Source organism: Canis lupus, chromosome 19 (genome assembly GCF_048164855.1).
Source record: "Canis lupus baileyi chromosome 19, mCanLup2.hap1, whole genome shotgun sequence".
Lineage (NCBI taxonomy): Eukaryota > Metazoa > Chordata > Mammalia > Carnivora > Canidae > Canis > Canis lupus.
The window spans coordinates 15176210-15193756 of NC_132856.1; the positions used below are offsets into that span (position 1 = coordinate 15176210).

A 17547-nucleotide genomic window follows, 5' to 3' on the forward strand; every position below is an offset into this window, starting at 1 on the left:
GATTTAGAATCAAAATATTGTAATTTGAGTTCTGGCGTAATAGTTGTGAGACCTTAGAAAAGTCATTTTAATTTTCTTGGCTTCAAACCATGTCTGGGATTTTAAAGGTTTGAATTAAGTGATTCTTCTTCATCTCTTCCAGAACACTCATTTATGATTCTCTGATGTCCTTTGAATTTTTAAACAACTGTTTTCTATTCTTCTGAATGCGGTTCATGATGACTCTACCTTATAATAAATTCCACTTGATGTGACTACTATGAATTTCTATCAAAGGAACTTCCAATGTAGCGCCATTTGTTTGTTTGCTGTTGTAAAGAGGATAAAACCAGCTGAAACTTTCAACAAAATTATTCAGTTTGTGATTCCATTTACTAGATTTCTCACATAGGAAATTTTATAAGTTTAGGTAAACAAACTTCATATTAATGACTATTGGGAACAATTTTCTTGTTGTAACAAATAAGGTCTTTTGCTGAGTTGGGATTAAGCTGGTTTGCTTCCAGAACCTCCAGGCATGTGTGAGTTGCCAATTTAGGCTGAAGGACAGAAAGAATGGTCTAGTGGAAAAAGCTAGGAACAGTGGGCTCTGAGCTCAGCTACAGCATCAACCCTGCAGCTGCTTTGTTCCTTGATATTTGGCTGGTCATTGCCTTTCCTCTTTCTTAAATAGAGGTAATGAGGCTTGAACCTCTCTCTTGCCTCTCAGGAGTGCTGCAGTGATGAATGAGCATGCCATTTGCAAACTGCTGTGAGTCCTCTGCTAGGGAGATATTTAAGTTAACAAAGCATCCTCATCAGAGTACAGTTAGCTCTCACTACAAAGCCAACACCAAGGGATTTTTCATATTAGCATGATCTAGAATATACTGTAGCTAGCCATGCAGGGGGAAAGGAATGGATTGCCCTCTTTCTCCTACACCAATTATTCTTATCTCAGTACTTTTTTTTTTCCGTTATAGCACTTATCATAGGTGTAGTTAATTAATTCTTTAACTTATTTATTCAAGTCAACTTGGTTTTTTTGTTCCCAGTGTCCAGCATGGTGCCTCACAAATAATAGGGGCTCAATAAAGACTCATTTAGTGGTCGATGAAAGAATTATGTAATCCATGATATGATCTTCTATTCCTTTATGACAGGATTTGAGCATTCAAATTCTAATAATCAAATAGGCAATTTCCCATATATGTGGTTTTAAAGATACCAGTTATGGACAACAAATAAATAAATTGACACAGATACCGAATATTTGGGTATACCAATGGGAACCTCTTGAGGTAGTGTAGCATGTATCTGATAGCAATAAAATAGGTAATTCAGAATGTGGATTCTTTCTTAGTTTGGAAGGTAATTTGTATTGTTTCTTTATTTTTCTGGTAAAGAACGCTTGCCCACATTTTATTTTGTTCAGTTGCTGTAAAATGTGCATCAGTTTTATGTTAGTTTCGTAAAGCTAAATAACTAACATCACTGAAGGCAGAAAGGTGGTGAGGGAGCAGTAGGGATATACATTGGGATTAATCACTTGCCCTGGATAATTCCCAACCTGTATACTTCTATGGGTGATTGATTTTTGCTTCTATAGCTTTAAAAGATGAGACAGTTTGTGTGTTTAACCTTTCAACAACCACCTATGAGGATTTGAGTCATCCGTCCCTATAGTTTTCTTTGTTCTGGTGCCCAAGGCCTGATGATCTGAAGCCATGCATGAAATGGGGGTGAGGAAGGATGGGGAATCTCTTAGTGACTGTGTTAATTCCTTAATGGTAGTTGAGAGTGGGAAATAGCTTTGTTCTTGATAGTTGTGCATCGTTTTTTTTTTTTTTTTTTTTTTTAACCTCTGTATAAATTCTGAGGAGGTCTTTTTTTTGTAAATATTTTGGACACACATTCTATGGTCATAGATCCCTTTGCCTTCCTGAAGAATGACGTTAATTATGTCATTCTCATTGTTCAAAACCTTTCACAGCTCCTCAACACTTGTAGAATAAGGTGTCAGGCTTTTACTCTGGCACTTGGTTTTCCTCCTAATCAAATTCTAGAATAGTGTTATGGTTATGAGCATAGATTCTGGAATTAAATATCTGATTCTGCCTCTTGGGTGATCTTGGGTACATTGCTTAATCTTTCTAAGCCTTTCCATTTTCTCATGGAGAAAATAATAGAACATAATTCATGGGGTTTTTTGAAGATTAAATTAAATTATGCATATGGAGTGCTCACTATTGTGCCTAGAACACTACAAAGGCTCAATAAAAGATTGTTTTTACCACTTCTCTCTCCTGATCCAGCAACTGAACTAATTACTGTTGCAAGCACTATTGCAAGTATCCCATAATTTACATTTTCTTTCAGATGTCTTTTGCCTCATTCTTTTCCTTACTCTTCCCCCACTTTCTCAAGTTCAAGTGTTCTTCATTTTCTGATGCCCTGTCACAGTGCTCCCTCCTCTCTAAATGCATCCATAAAAGTAATTCCTACTTTTTGCTCTCCACAGTTTTAAGTGATCTCTCCTTTCTCTAAATTCCCTTGACATTTTTTTTCCTGAGTTTGAAAGTGGCAGCCACTTGAATCAAGGATGCTCTTCTGGATTCTCACTTAGGTAGTTGAGATCTGGAGTGAATTTCTTCCTTTCTCATGCATCTCAGGGGTAAGGTAATGTCAATCCTCCCCAGCATGCTACCTGACCTTAAGTAGTAAACACACCCACCCTGTGATCACATCCAGCATACAGTAGATGCTCAATATGTATTCAAGGGAAGAATCTTATGGAGTGAAAGGAACTTTCTGTGGCTATGATGTATATCGCTCCACCACAAGACCTTGTTTCAGCCTAAATTGAAATTCCTCAGGATGTGTGTATAGTGAAATTCTGAGAGCCTTTGAGCTTTGAGCCTGGGAGGATTTGGTGGCATGTCAGATACATTTTATGATTCATGAATTTAAGTTAGTTTTGGGAATTCTATATGTGAGAGCTGAATCTTTTTGGATTAATAATTCTTTTCTCTATGACAGCTATCATTTACAGTCATGGCCCAGGTTAAAAATGACTGCATAGGAAGCAGAATGCTTTGGTATTTGAAAAGATTATGATAGATTATTTCTGTCTTGCCATCTTTTTCCTTCACAAGATGGCAGGAAAAAATTAAGTCCTCTATATTTTGAATAAATGTCCCTTTTTAAGAAGAATAGACATGGCCTTGGGGAGGTGATGCCTATGGTTTTGCTTAGCATATTGATTTGGGCAAGATGTTAGGGTAAAAACAAAAAGGAACTTTCCACATATAGGAGCTAATTGTAAGATTTTCATAACCAGAACTATATATGACCACAGATTATTCATCCCTGATAGACTAAATGAAATAAACCTGAGGCAATTATCCTGATAATGCAAGAAGGAAAATCTGGGAGCAAATCTTGGTATTCGTATTTCTCAAATTCAGTTTCAATTTCTCCACTCACTGGTTAGGAGAACTTGGCCAGGTTGATATCTTTTCCAGTTTCTCTATTTGTAAAAGAAGGGTATTAAACTAGTCTGTGAAGGTTCCTCCAACATTCATTTCTCACTAAGCCTCTACGAGATGCTATCAAGTCAGAGGCACCCATTTGATGAATAAGGAAAGGAAAACTCACTTTGTATGTTATTATGAAGAATGTGTTCAACCTAGAGTTCATAGTGATAGCTGGCATAATTGTATGTGCCCATCCAAGCAATCTTCCCAAGCAGGGCTATTGAGGGTTGAATTTTATACCCCCCAAAATCATATAATGGAACCTAACCTCCCAGTACCTCAAAATGTTGCTGTATTTGGAGATAGGGCCTCTAAAGAGGTTATCAAATTAAAGTGAGATTATTAGGGTAGGACTAGAGTCCATCTAAAAAGACGAGATTGCGACATAGACACACGAAGAGGGAAGACCACATGCCTCAGTGCCCAATCCTTGATGCAGAAGTTGGACATATATTTACTCATTATTTCATTGGGGAGAAGAGGAGAAAACAACAAACAAGATGCTGGAGATTCATTAGTGAATAAGGACAATGTGGTTCCTCCTCCTGTATTTTCAAGTAGTGCATAAAGTTAACAGCTTTCACGATTGCTAAGGAGAAAACAGGCCGATGAGAGAAGATGTAATAAGCTGACCAAACTTAATCTGAGGGTTTGTGGAAGCCTTGTGTAAGGAAGCTGCAAGGAGAGAGTGAGGATTAAGTAAGGAAAGGAGGGGGTATTCTAGGAGAGGAGGGTGGTGTGTGAAGGTGGAAAAAAAAAAAAAAAGGAAAGGTTTGACCAAGGATCTAAAAGGCAGTATAGTGTGGCCGCACTGCTGAGGCAAGAAGCAGGAATGTGAAAATTGAAGCTAGTGAGTTAGAAAAGATGAGCAGCTCAATTATTTTTATAAGAGGAAGAATCCAAGACAAGGGTTGGGATTGAATCATCCAACCCATCCGGCTGTGACTGCAGGCTATTCTAGACCCTATCATTCATTCTTTAATCTCCAAGAGGAATAGCCAGGGGATGCTCAAGCCAACTACATCCAGTTCTTTAGAATTCATGGAGAGAACTTTTGCTCTGGATTTTTCTTTTCATATTCCCTGGGGAACTGGCTGGGACATCTTAAAAGAAAACTTAAAAATTAGGAACCTGCCTCCATTCTTCTAGGTTTAACTTGAAGTTCTCTTCACTCCCCAAAATATACATTGCCTATGAAGAAGGAAACTCAAATGAGAGGGTTTGGGAGTAATTGCAGAAATATTAGACAGCTTTGCTTTGAGAAATGAGAAATGGAGAGGGAAAATATCAGTTTAAAAGGTTCTTCTTTCAGCCAACTTTGATTTGTCCTTTCCTCACCCCTGCCATGGTTGCATAGTACAGAGGTAGATGTCTGTCTGCACTCTGCCTCTACAGTTTTCTGACACCTCCCCAGTGGGGCCATTGGTAGTTATGGAATGTGAGGGAGATTGTTTATGAATTCTTGCTAGTCTTTAAAGTGCAAGGTTTTCTGGGAAAACCAAACCAAAACAAAAAGGATGACTATTGTTTTGAACAAAGCTTTCAGACTTTGAGGATTGGGAAAGTGTATTTCACTAACCTATAAAGAATATGTACTTACGTACATAGGGAGTATTTGAAGCTACCATACCCACCGACAATGTGAACTGTTGTGTTGTGTGTTCAGAATAGCACCTTGGCAGCTAACCACAATCTCAACACTCTCGGCTCACCATGAGTGGCTCAGCCCAAGCTGATGTCCTGGGTTGCAGGATTTCCACAAACTTGGATTGAAGTTAGGGGAAAATTTCCCAAGGCCTCAGTACCGAAGGAAAAAAAAAAAGAAATGCTATCCATTTCTCAAATCAAGCAAATGCTGGCTTGCTCTCTGCAGTGGTCTAAAAATCTATTACCAAACAAAAAAAAATCTAACTAGAAAGATGAATCTGCTTCTAGCAAAAACTTGTTATTCACTCCAAAGTCAAAGTTATGAATGACTTCATTCATTCAATAAACCTCTATTGACTTTTGGATTGTCCAGTGTTTTTTCATTGTCTACAAAACTGCTTGTCTCAATTTATGTTCCTAATGGGAAGCTAACTATAACTTACATTGTCTGTCTGGGGAAATAGAATGGAATGAAGAGATCTGTAGAGTGGTTATTTGGATCTTTGTGCAGAAAGAGACTAATAATTCACAGGGTGGGTTGGTGGATTCTGAAAACAGGCTTGGAAATATCTCTCAATGATAAAAAAGCCATTAAGTATCATGTCCACCAGTATAGTTGTTAAAAACAGAATTAGGGAAAAAATACCTTTTGCATACTAATCTCTTCTTGTACCATGAATTTCTATTCTCAGGAATTAATCTAATTAAAAATCCAAAGGAAATCCTGTAGGAATAGATTCTACATTCAGAAGTATTTTGTATTAGGTTACATTCCAATGTCTTTGATTTGTTTTACTTTTGGGAACAAAGAGGGTGCAGTGTGTGAGTTTGGGAGTAGATGCATCAAAGTATGGCTTGTCCTTTATTTCTATTCCCAGTGCAAGGTCTTGTTATACTACTAAAAAATCAGATTTTTTTTTCCTAAGTAAGTGAACCAGAAATATTGGTATTTAGTAGGCACAGGAGCAAGTTGAACAGAGGATTGGTTTGTGCTTTAGAACCTCACATCATCAGTTTCCATTTTCTAACCATATACTTCCTATTTCTTGGATACCACAGACACCAAAGGCAACCTATAGTGACAGCAGGCTACTGACTGGGGTAGACATAAGAAATTTGGGCAATGTCTCATCCGTTTAAAACTTTAGTTTTATGTATTCTACAGCTGATATTCCACATTGAGGCCCCAGGGCTTGGAGGTTTATCAAGCTGCTCTTGCAAGCTTGTTTTATCTCACCAGGGAGGTAATTCCCCAAGGATGACGTTGAATGGTTAAAAAAAAAAATTAGGGGCACCTGGGTGGCTCAGTGGTTGAGCTTCTGCTTTAGGCTCAGGTTATGATCCCGAGGTCCTGGGATCCAGTCCCACATTGGGTTCCCCACAGGGAGCCTTTTTCTCCCTCTGCCTGTCTCTGCCTCTCTGTGTGTCCCTCATGAATTGGTAAATAAAAATCTTAAAAAAAAATTAAATAGGGAGCAAAGCTCTTTCTGGGATGCATAGCTTCCTTGTATTACTCCCTCTTCCTCTCATCTTTGCATAAAAACTTGCTATAACTTCTCTCCTACCTCAACTTCCTGTGTGGTTCCTTTTTCCCATCACAGAAATGCCTCCAGACTCTCCAGATTCTCTGGGAAGCTTTCTTCCATGTTCTCGGAACCTCTGTAATCAGGGGGATTTGCCCCCTCTGCCTAAGATGCCTTCCCTCTGGACGTTGACTTGGTGAACACTCACCTCATTTTTTAATTCTGAGCTTAAATTGTGAGATTTGAAGTTTGAGTTCTCGACTTGACCCGGGGTTCTTCTTCCTTGTGGTTTTGTGCCACCATTTCATCGTTTTGGTGGCATTTCTCATACTGGGTGGTCATTTATATGGACATCCGTCTTCCTCTGTGACCTGGAGAGCATGAGCACAGTAGGCTCATTTTCATGCCCCTAGTGCTTGACGTACAAAAGATAAAATCCCCTGAAAAGAAGAAATTTTCAATACTGGAATTCTATGGAGTAGATGATTATACAGACTTTAACATCATGCTTTCCAAGAATCTTTAATAATATGGAAAAAATGATTTTTTTGTGTGTATAACAGAAAAAACCCACTATACAAAACTATATACACCAGGATACTAATTCTATATTCATAAAGACATATATTTTTATAATTACATGTATATATACATATATAACTATATGCACAGAGGGATAAAAGATCAGAAGAACACCAAAATTTCAATTTTTTTAGAATTGTGGAATTATGTGCTATTTTTTCCTAATACATACTTTTCTCCAGATTCTCTAGAGTGAACATACATTAGTGTTAGAAGTAAAAAAAAAATAGCATTTCAAAATGAATGGCAGATAGGAACTATCTTCTGGTGTGGGGGAAGGGAATACACCTAACCAGTTAGAATAAAATTAGGGGAAATCAAGCATTGTTTTAAGTGTGTGATCTTCTAACAACAAGGAAAATAATATGGGAGCATATATTTTAGTTAAGAGTCATAGTGTCTTTCCTTTCACAGTTTCGTCAGTAGAATGGGAGATACTTAAACCAATTTGTCTCTTAGAAGATAGAGAGTAATAGATTTTTTTAATTAAGGGCTATTGAGATCACAGAGATATGGGATTAGGTGTAAAACTCCCCACTTTAACAGCTCTCAAGTGAGTATGTCCTCCCTGCACCCCATACCCTGGAATAATTTACAGGAAAGTTAAGATTAGATTACATAGGGAATCGGAACAAGCCTTTGCTCTGAATAATGTGGTATAGCTTTAAAAAACAGGTCAGACAAATTATTAAAATGTATGACTAACTTTAAGGGTTACAAAAGAAAAAGAGGCAGCATTTTTCCTCTTAAGCCTGTAGCATTAATTCCATGTTAACAAACCTTTTGTGGGAAGGTCCAGGAGAGATCCAACATGGGTCAGGAAACCTACTCTTTTTCTTGCTCCCCACTCTCAGGAAAGAACTAAACCAATCAAGCAAATGGGATGCAGAGCCCAGTACTGAGAGCTTCTTTAACTAGAAGAAAGTTTAGTGGCTAGTCTTGCATTTTGGATTCTGACAGCCAGGGTTGAAACCTGGGCTTCAGCACTAAGGACTGGTGAACTGAAACTCAGCTTCTCCATGTGAAAAATGGAGATCTACTTGCTCATCAAGTTATTCAAGGTTCCATGAGATAACACAGGTCAAGTGCTTAGCACATCTGGAATATGCCAAGTGTTTCACATAGAGCGATATATGGTATCTACTCAGACTTCCACCTTGCCCCACCATTTTTAAACAATTTTCTTCTTCTGCAGCTTCACTGTCTTCCATTTGTTTATATGCAGATGTTGTCACAAACTTTGAATAGTTGTCCTTTAATTTTAGTCTCTTTGGCTTGCTGTTGTTTCCATGTATTTATCTCAGGTTTGGACCTTTAATTAGATGCCTGTAACTCGGAGGCCCACTGCTGGGCATTATTTTCCTTTCCTCCTTTTTTTTCCTTTTGTCTCAAGTGCCAAACTGACTTTCGGGCTATGTGTTCTACATGCCTGATCCAGATTTAGCTTGCAGACCATTTTATTTTTTACAGACCATTTTATAAAGGAATCCCTGTCTCAGTCATATAGACTCCTGAGTTAACATTCTGCTCTTACCAGCATCTCTGAGGCTGGGTACCCATTTTTTTTCTTTTTTTCTTTCTTTCTTTCTTTCTTTTCTTTCTTTCTTCTTTCTTTCTTTCTTTCTTTCTTTCTTTCTTTCTTTCTTTCTTTCTTTCTTTCTTTTTTCTTTCTTTCCTTTTCTTTCTTTCTTTTTTTTTTTTTATCATTCTCTAATGTAAGGATGATAGGACTCACCTGGGGCAATCAAGAGGATTAAATGTAAATGATCTAGGTGAAGCTCCTAGAGAAGAGCCATATACAGTGTTTTCCCTCCATATTCCTTCAAAAGTCACTATGGTAAGTGGTTTGTTGCCTCCCCCCCAACCCTGTTTCCTGTTTATATTAGTGAGACATGCTAACAAGATGACTGATACATTAAAATATTACTTAATTCAGGACAGCCCCCTTATTAGGAATTCATGATCATTCTGTCAGGGCCCAGGCTGAAATTTACCTTGTCATTTTAATCCTATGGGAGGAAGAGGAACACCAAGGAGAAAAGGAGAAAGGGCAATGTCTGACCCACACTGTACCGGAGCTACTTTAGTGAGGTGCAGGAGACTGGTTTTGCTTCATCAAAAGTAGTATATAACTGACAATGGGATATGTTGGGGGAGGCTATTGCGTTTATTAAAAAAAAAAAAAAAAAAAAAAAAACCTTTTTAATGTCCCATGGCTTCCAGATGGACTCATTTGAGGGAACAGTTTCCTGTGTATAAGTATCCCACAAACTCCATGAACATGGTGATTCTACAAGTCATTTGTTTCCAGGTGTGTCAGATGCTGCCCTTACAACTGCCCAATTACATGAACTTCACATTTCCCCACAGGTGCTTTTGAGCTAAACATGAAATTTGTCAGGTTTTTTTTTTTTCACATTGCCTTCCCTGGTTTACTGCTAAGGAAAAGAATGAGCTTGGAATCTCCTCCACAAAATCTTTAAAACTTTAATTTTCTGAGCAGGTAACAGGAGAGTATAGGGAGAATTGAAGATTTGAATTAAAATTTAGCCTGCCATAAACAGTTTTGAGGCGAAGCTCACAGATCCCCAGCACATAAAGCTTCTTAAGGGGGAAGAGATAAGTGCATTTTAGACATAAAATGTCCTCTCCCATTAGCTCTCTTTGGTGTACTTACTGTCTTTCCCACATGTCCTGTGACCTCCAGCCTCTGCCCTTTCACAGATGCTCCTCTCTCCACTTTTTAGAAGGCTGCTGGACAGAGAAGAAACTGGAAGTGAAGGGCCCCAGTGTAGTCACCCTCCTATGGAGCTTTTTGGTGTCAGGCAAATGACTACTCCTATGGGCCTTAGTTTCCTTATCTGTAAATTGGAAAGAATAATACCCAGTTCATTTGAACTGTTTTGGGGGTCAAGTTAAATCTTCAACTTCTCAGGATCTATAGGATGGAATAATACCGAGACATACCATGGTAAAAGGCTATGGGAAATGCTGTGTACTTTATATTAGTGCCATCAAGTCTCTGAGGAATTCTACAAAATAAAACAAACAAAACTCCCACTCATTTAGTTCCATTAACCTGTGCTGGGCAATGCCGAACCAAGTTCAGAAATAATGAGTTCCACTGTCATCTTATTTTTACCATGGGCCCTAAGTTTCTGACTTAGGGTTTGCAGAACAAGGGCTGATCCTTCTCTCCAAAGTTATGTGGGGGCAGGAGGAGAGAGAAATCATACCTATCTGAGTCCTGCAGAGATTTTTAGACCAAGATTATTCTACAGCTCTGGAGGGTGATTCTAAAACTCATCTTTATAGAAATATTTTACCTCCAGTTAACAATGAATAATAATAATAAAGTCTATTTGCAACCAGGGTAAGAGTGAAAGGACTGAGGTAAAGAAAACATTTTCAGTTGTAGTTAGAATGCATCAGAAGTAGTTAAATTCCCCTTTCCAATGACTAGTAAAGCAGAAAGTATGGTTTTCCTGGCAGAGTGCTACAGATACAAAATATTTTTCTTCCTCCATTAATAAAAAACAGCAAGGAAGAAAAGAAAATGCTTTGGAAGATGAATGCAGAGATTAAAAAAAAGAAAATGGCAGGTAGAGTTGATCGTGGGGTTTTCAGCAAATGAATGAATGAATGAATGAGTAGAAAACCACATAAGAGAAAATAATGGACTTTAGTAGTGTTTATTTGCTAAAGAATGGGGTTGTTTCCTTTTTGCTAAACTAAACCCACAGCCAAATTAGAAAAAATGATATTCAAACATTGCATTTGTTTTTATATCCATGGCATCAGTTCAATATGTCATTAATTAAACAGGCAAATTTGAGAATGCCTGTTTTAAGAAACACCTCCAAAAATAACCTCGTAAAATCAGGTTAGAAATACATTGTATGTCCTGAGGGCAGCAGGAAGCCAAAGGGAAATATGAAATTAGCAAGTGACCTGTAATAGTCACTTCACTGGTCAAGGTGATATAACCTTCATTATCAATGAGGAACTACTTTGATGCCTAATTTCACTGGCTGTCTAACTTATCAAATTGAATTAAGCACAAATGAAGAAATACTTGGCTAGGGAAAAAAGTACCATGCCATTTTGCTTTCTATCAGCTGAAAACCAACCCAATTAGCACAGACAAGGAAAAATAAGCTCAAAATATTTTATTGGAGGAGTAAAAGTTAAAAGGGACTGTTTCCCCCAAACTAGCCTGGCAAAAGGTAGTTGACAAAAACACTTGAATTCCCTGGTGCTTGCTATGTAACCAGAATAGAGAAATGCTTGTTTTCCTTCATTTATTCCACTAGTATTTGAGTGATGACTATGTGCCAGGTTCAAATCATTGCTTCATAGGATTAACAATGCTTCCTCTTTTCTCCTTGCTCTAGGCCTAATGCTTTGGTGCCACTCCCCTTCTTTGCTTGCAGAATTACCAGGGGTTTGTTAGATGGTGTATTACTATCTGTAGACATTTGAAGACAAGAATCACCCAAAAGGAAACTTCCCCATGGTTGCATTCAAAGCAATTTCAATTCTTTGGGTTTCCTACATGTACTTGGTAATGTCAACAATGGAGAAGCTTTCCTGACCCTCCAGTTCTGCCCTTGTGCTGAATTTTGTCCTGAGTAAATGAGAATTTGAGGATATAATGCATTTTTGAAGCGAGATCACTAGAGGTTGTTGAGAACTGTGAGAGACAAGCTCTGCACAGGAGTCTAGAGAGCCACAGGATCCAGAGCAAAAGAGTGCAGTTCTCAGTGGGCAGGAGAGTCTGACCAGGGCAAGTTACAATTCTTCTCTGGGTATTAGTTTTTCTCACCAAGAAATGAAGGCTGTGGGAAGAGATGCTTCTACTTCATACACTTGTTTTGCTGCTGCAGCTTATTTGCTTTAGCATATGAAAAAAACTTTTCCCCTTTAGAAATGGGGAAAAAATGATCTTTTTTTTTTTTTCCTAAATGATTCATGAAACAAGGAATTTTACAAAGAAAGAAATCCTTTCAGTTTGCCTCACCTGCATGTTCTTTCTGCTTCCTTCTTGCTTTTGCTCAGCTGGCACCTGCTAGCACTCAGTCTCCTTTTACAGTCTTATCATTCTTGGTGTGATGGCACGTCCCTGGCAGCAGGTGCCATCTGGAGAAGCTTTTCTTTATTTCTCTGTATTATTAATCTGCATGTTCAAATGGTTCCTTGTTCTTCTAACTACATCTTCAATTCTCCCCCCACTTTCCCCAACACACATACTTTGTGGAACTGACCTTCTACCTAAATCTAGCTTTTTTTCTGTCCTAAATGTCATACATACATTTCCCAGTAAACATTTAATTCTGCCAAACTGTCTCTATATATTTGGCTGAAAAATGCCAAATGTACAGAAGTTGTTCAGTTTTCTATTAACCATTTACTTGTCTCAGCAGATATCTCTACATGGATATATGGGCTAATATGGGTCTAGCATATAGAAAGCCATTAAAAAAAGGAGTAACATATATCTTGGGATACTGCATAGCTGTATGTTTTAGACTTTGATGGAGAGTGTGGATACTACTAAAGAAATTCAGATTTTAACAAAACCCTTACAGAAAAGGAATGTGACATATCTATCTCTTTATCAATGTGTCTCTCTCTATTTTTAAACCATATTTATGTATGGGATACAGTAATATGCTTTTGTTCATAAGAATGTTACCCTCCATTAGGTCTGATTGGTAATATTTAAAATATAGAAATAATTTTCATTAAAATATCTTCACTAAAATAGATATTTTATTTGAATATAAAAAGAATTCAAAACTTTTTTGGGCCTAGTTTTAAAAAGCATCATGCTTTAGTTGATTTATTTTGGTGGTTGTTTTAGGGATGTGAAATATATCACCACTGCAACTAGCAAGAACTATAAATGATACATTATTGCAAGTGTTCTAAAAAATCAGAACAAAACTAATTTATTATAGTTCTGTCTTCATTAAACACCACATGTTGGTGAGTTAAACACAACAAAATTGTCTTTTCTTTTAAAAGTGTCTACTAAAGATAAAAAGAATAAGGTAACAATTAACATGTAGTTTGTTACATTAAAAAATCTGATATACATATTTCTATTGCCTGTTAGCTTGTTCTAAGCCTCTTTAACTATTACAAAAAAAGAAAAGTCATTGTTCAAAGGCAAACATTCAATTCAGTTGATACAACATTACAGTACAGTCAACTAACATCATTCAATAAAGTAACAAGTCTAGTCTTAGCTTCTTGAGTTAAAAGTCTGTAGACCAGATTGCTACAAAAGGTTCAATGCTGCTTCACACTGTATGTTAGCTTTTTGGAGGACATGATACTTTCTACTGATGGCTTCAGAAGAAGGGGTAAAAGCACAGGGGAACCCCAACCTCTCATTAATCATTTTATTGAGCATTTTAGTTAGATCAGCATTATTGAGTTTAGCACAACAACTAAAACAAAATAATAATAATAATAATAATAATATAATAATAATAATCATAATAATGATAAGAATAAAAACCAAACACAAACTGGAAGCCTAGAGATGCTGCCAGCCGTGTCAAACCCTTGCGATACGCTATACTAAAAAAATTTGAAATATCCACCCGTCCTCTCCACTCTGCCACAAACTAGCAAAGTCAAAAATACAAAAGTCTTCAACTTGTTACTTTTGCAGAATAAAGCAAAAACGTCTTTGTGCTCCTTACTACCAGAAGCAAAATATCCACTGAGTTACCACATGTAATAGCTTCTGGATGTGTCAACCTGGGTTGGCTTGGTGTCTGCAGAACCATCTTTGTCTTTCTCGCTGTCACCTTCCCAGAGGTTAATGAGTGGTGGGTACAGCTCATTTAGCGGGATTGAAGAAGTTTTTTGCATATACTTTTTTAATGAATGGTGGTAGTTTTTTCTCTTAAACCTTTTAGCAATGTACACAGCAATGGACGCAAGGCTAATGACGGCAAACATGGATCCCATTACTGCAGCAAGGGCTGTACTTGTTTCTTGATCAGAAATGTCCAGTGCAAAGGCGGCATTTTTAGTTGTGACGTTAACACATGATTTTTGAGTCTGTTGATGAATATTAGACACTGTGAGACACACTTCATAATCTGTGGAAGGCTGCAAATGTGTTAGGTTGTACTCATGAACATCTACTGGGACCCTGGCAGTATATGTTATGTGAGGATTGTCAATTTTCATGGTGGCAGATGACCATTTTAAGTTTGAGGTCATGACATTGGAATTAACTTTCCAGGACACTAAAATAGAATGAGATTCGGTCTGCTTTACATATATTTTCAGCACCTGGGTACCATCCAGAAGGGTTCCATTAACCTTAATTGTTACCACACGTGTGTCGGCCCCTTCCACGTTCTGGGCAACACAAGTGTATCTTCCTGAGTCTTCAATTTGTATGTTAGATATTTCTAAAGTACCTTCACTACTTAGCTTGTATTTATCTGAAAGTGTATCCACAGTTATCTTATTTCCAAGAGGAGTGACCCAGTAAATTTCAGGTTCTGGCTCAGCCATGGCCCTACAGTCTAGGAAAACTGTTGTGCCAATATCCATGTTTAAATGATTTGGAAATGTGTCATGAGATATCATTGGGAGACACTGTTCACTTGAATCCTGGATTAAAACTTCCTTTACCTGCTGCCCTCTATATTCAGGAGGCATGGCACAGAACATGGACAAAGGCTCCATGAAACGGATGTTGGTCTTGTTGGAGTTAATCCAATGGATGACACAATCACACCTCAGGGGATTGCTGTGGATACTGATCTCACGAAGATTGGGAAGAGACTCTACTGTCTTTTGGTAAACGGCATTCAAGGCATTATTGTTCAACATTAAGCTTTCCAGGGCAGGAACACTTCGAAAAGCCAAACGGTGGATATAAGATAATTTGGGGTTATTGGTGGCTTCTAACTTTGTGAGTTCAGGCAAGTTATCAAGGGCATAGCGATCCACAGAAACAAGTTCCCCCATATTGTTGATTCCCAGTTCTTTTAGCCGGAGCATATTTTTGAAATCCCCTTCTTGGATTTTGTGAATAGGGTTTTTGTTGAGGTCTAAGAATTTTAAATTTGGAACCTTTTGCAGGGCAAGTTGAGGGACTTTGACCAGCTTGTTGTCATAAAAGGACAGGCTTTCAAGGCTATCCAAGCCCACCAAGGCATTTCCAGGAATATCAGTGAGATACATTCCTGCCAAAACCAGGCTTCTCAAATTTGAGAGGGGTTTAAAGTTCATATCTAGAATTCCAATCACAGGGTTTTCCCCAATCATGAGAATTTCCAGATTAGGTGTTGAATCAAACCAGCGGCTATCGATAACTTTCAATTTATTGGAGTTCAAGTGGAGCCTTAAAAGATTTTTTAAGCCTGAAAAAGCATTAGCAGAAATAGTGCTAATCTGGTTATGGTTGATATAGAGTTCTTGAAGGTTGCTAAGGTCTTGCAGACAGTAATCAGTCATTTCTGTAATCTGATTTTCCTCCAAATGTAAAGTAGTGAGTTGGGTCAGGTTTGCCAGCCCTACCTCCTTAATATTTGTAAAGTTGTTTTGGGAGAAATCTAGCTCAGTCAAGTTGAAAAGCTGCTGGAGCTCATCCACAGTCTTTGCGATGTTATTGCTCTGTAAGAGAAGCACTTGAGTGTCACTAGAAAGGTTGCTGGGAATCTTTGTTAAGCGGAGATCATTGCAATCAACAGTAGTGGCTTCTCTGTATGTGGACTGTGGGGTAAACCAGGGCCTAATTTCACATACACAGAGTTGTGGACACTCACTATTTTGTAGGGAAGACACAGTTAATGAAGTCATTAGCAAGCCCAGCACCAGTTGGCAAGCTGCTAAAACAAAGCTCATCCTAGCCATGCTGGGATGAGCCAAGCTCAACTCAGAATGAGCCAAGCTCAACTCCTGACACTCCAAAGTTTCAACAAAAGGTGAACACTATATAGTGGTATATAGGACAGCAAGCAGAAAATGTAAACATCCAGGCAAAGTCTTGGTTGAGATGTGTATAATTCCGGAGTCCGAAGGGATGGTTTTCAGGAGTTTTCAAAGGTAGGAATGAATTGGGAGTCTTTTAACTGTGTCTCTCAACTCCAGGCATGCCCACAGCTCTGTGGTATAAGTTACTTCAGCCAAATCAAAGTCTGGAGATGTGCCTGAAAATTAGATTAGGACAGGAGTTATGTTTTTTCCACATATTTTCTAATATTATAGCCTTTCTGTTGTCTACTAAAAAGGCATAATCACAAATCTATTAACAAAATCTTCAAAGTAACTATACAAGCTTTTAAATTACAATATACTTTCCTATATTCTACTTACTACACTAAAACTACCACTTTTACAATTTAATTGGGTAAAATCATCAAATGCACACAAATACTCACAGTTAATAGGGACACTCAGAAGAACACACAGATGTCATCTCTTTAAAAACAAAGTTATCAGGGCACCTGGGTGGCTCAGTGGTTGAGTGTCTGCCTTCGGCTCTGGGCATGATCCCGGGGTCCTGAGATTGAGTCCTGCATCAGGCTCCCAGTAGGGAGCCTGCTTCTCCCTCTGCCTATGTCTCTGCCTCTCTCGGTCTCTCATGAATAAATAAGTAAGATCTTAAAAAAAAAAAAAAAAAAAAAGCTGACTTTAAAAATTGCCTTTCAAAGCTCTAAAAAAAATCAAAAGGTCAAAAGCAAAACATGAAAGGCAGTTTATAAAAGACTCAAAGTTCATTTTTAGTTATTTATATTTTATTTTCTTTTTTAAAAAAGATTCTATTTATTTGAGAGAGAAAGAGAGATGCAGGCTGCCCATGAAGCAGGGAGTCTGATAGGCGGCTCCAGCCCAGAACCCTGGGATCATGACCTGAGCCAAAGGCAGCCGCTTAACTGACTGAGCCACCCAGGTGCCCCTAACTTTTTATATTTTAACTAATTTTTTAAATTTGTTTTCAGCAGTTTTTCATTTCCAAAATGGTATATTCTGTAGATATATTCAGCTAGTGCTTTTCTAGCTATTATTTTTATGCAAGAAATTAATTGAACACAACTAGGAAAAGAAAGTATCGGGGATCCCTGGGTGGCGCAGTGGTTTAGCGCCTGCCTTTGGCCCAGGGCGCGATCCTGGAGACCCGGGATCGAATCCCACATCGGGCTCCCGGTGCATGCAGCCTGCTTCTCCCTCTGCCTGTGTCTCTGCCTCTCTCTCTCTCTGTGTGACTATCATAAATAAATAAAAATTAAAAAAAAAAAAGAAAA

At 38.0% G+C, this 17547-nt stretch overlaps 1 protein-coding gene and 1 long non-coding RNA gene across 30 annotated transcripts in view; one reads left to right on the top strand and one right to left on the bottom strand.

The window, feature by feature from the left end:
* The window catches only part of LOC140609928 (uncharacterized), a 618500-nt gene that overhangs the window by 368354 nt on the left and 232599 nt on the right, over positions 1 to 17547 (top strand). The gene's annotated exons all lie outside the window — the stretch shown is intronic.
* LRRN1 (leucine rich repeat neuronal 1) overlaps positions 13022 to 17547 on the bottom strand; it is a 36015-nt gene continuing 31489 nt past the window's right edge. For all 3 annotated transcript variants that reach the window (XM_072785314.1, XM_072785315.1, XM_072785316.1), the window contains exon 2: positions 13022 to 16452. In XM_072785314.1, coding sequence (XP_072641415.1) covers positions 14006 to 16156 — 2151 coding nt within the window. In that variant the 5' untranslated portion in view covers positions 16157 to 16452 and the 3' untranslated portion in view covers positions 13022 to 14005. The remainder of the gene's footprint in view (positions 16453 to 17547) is intronic.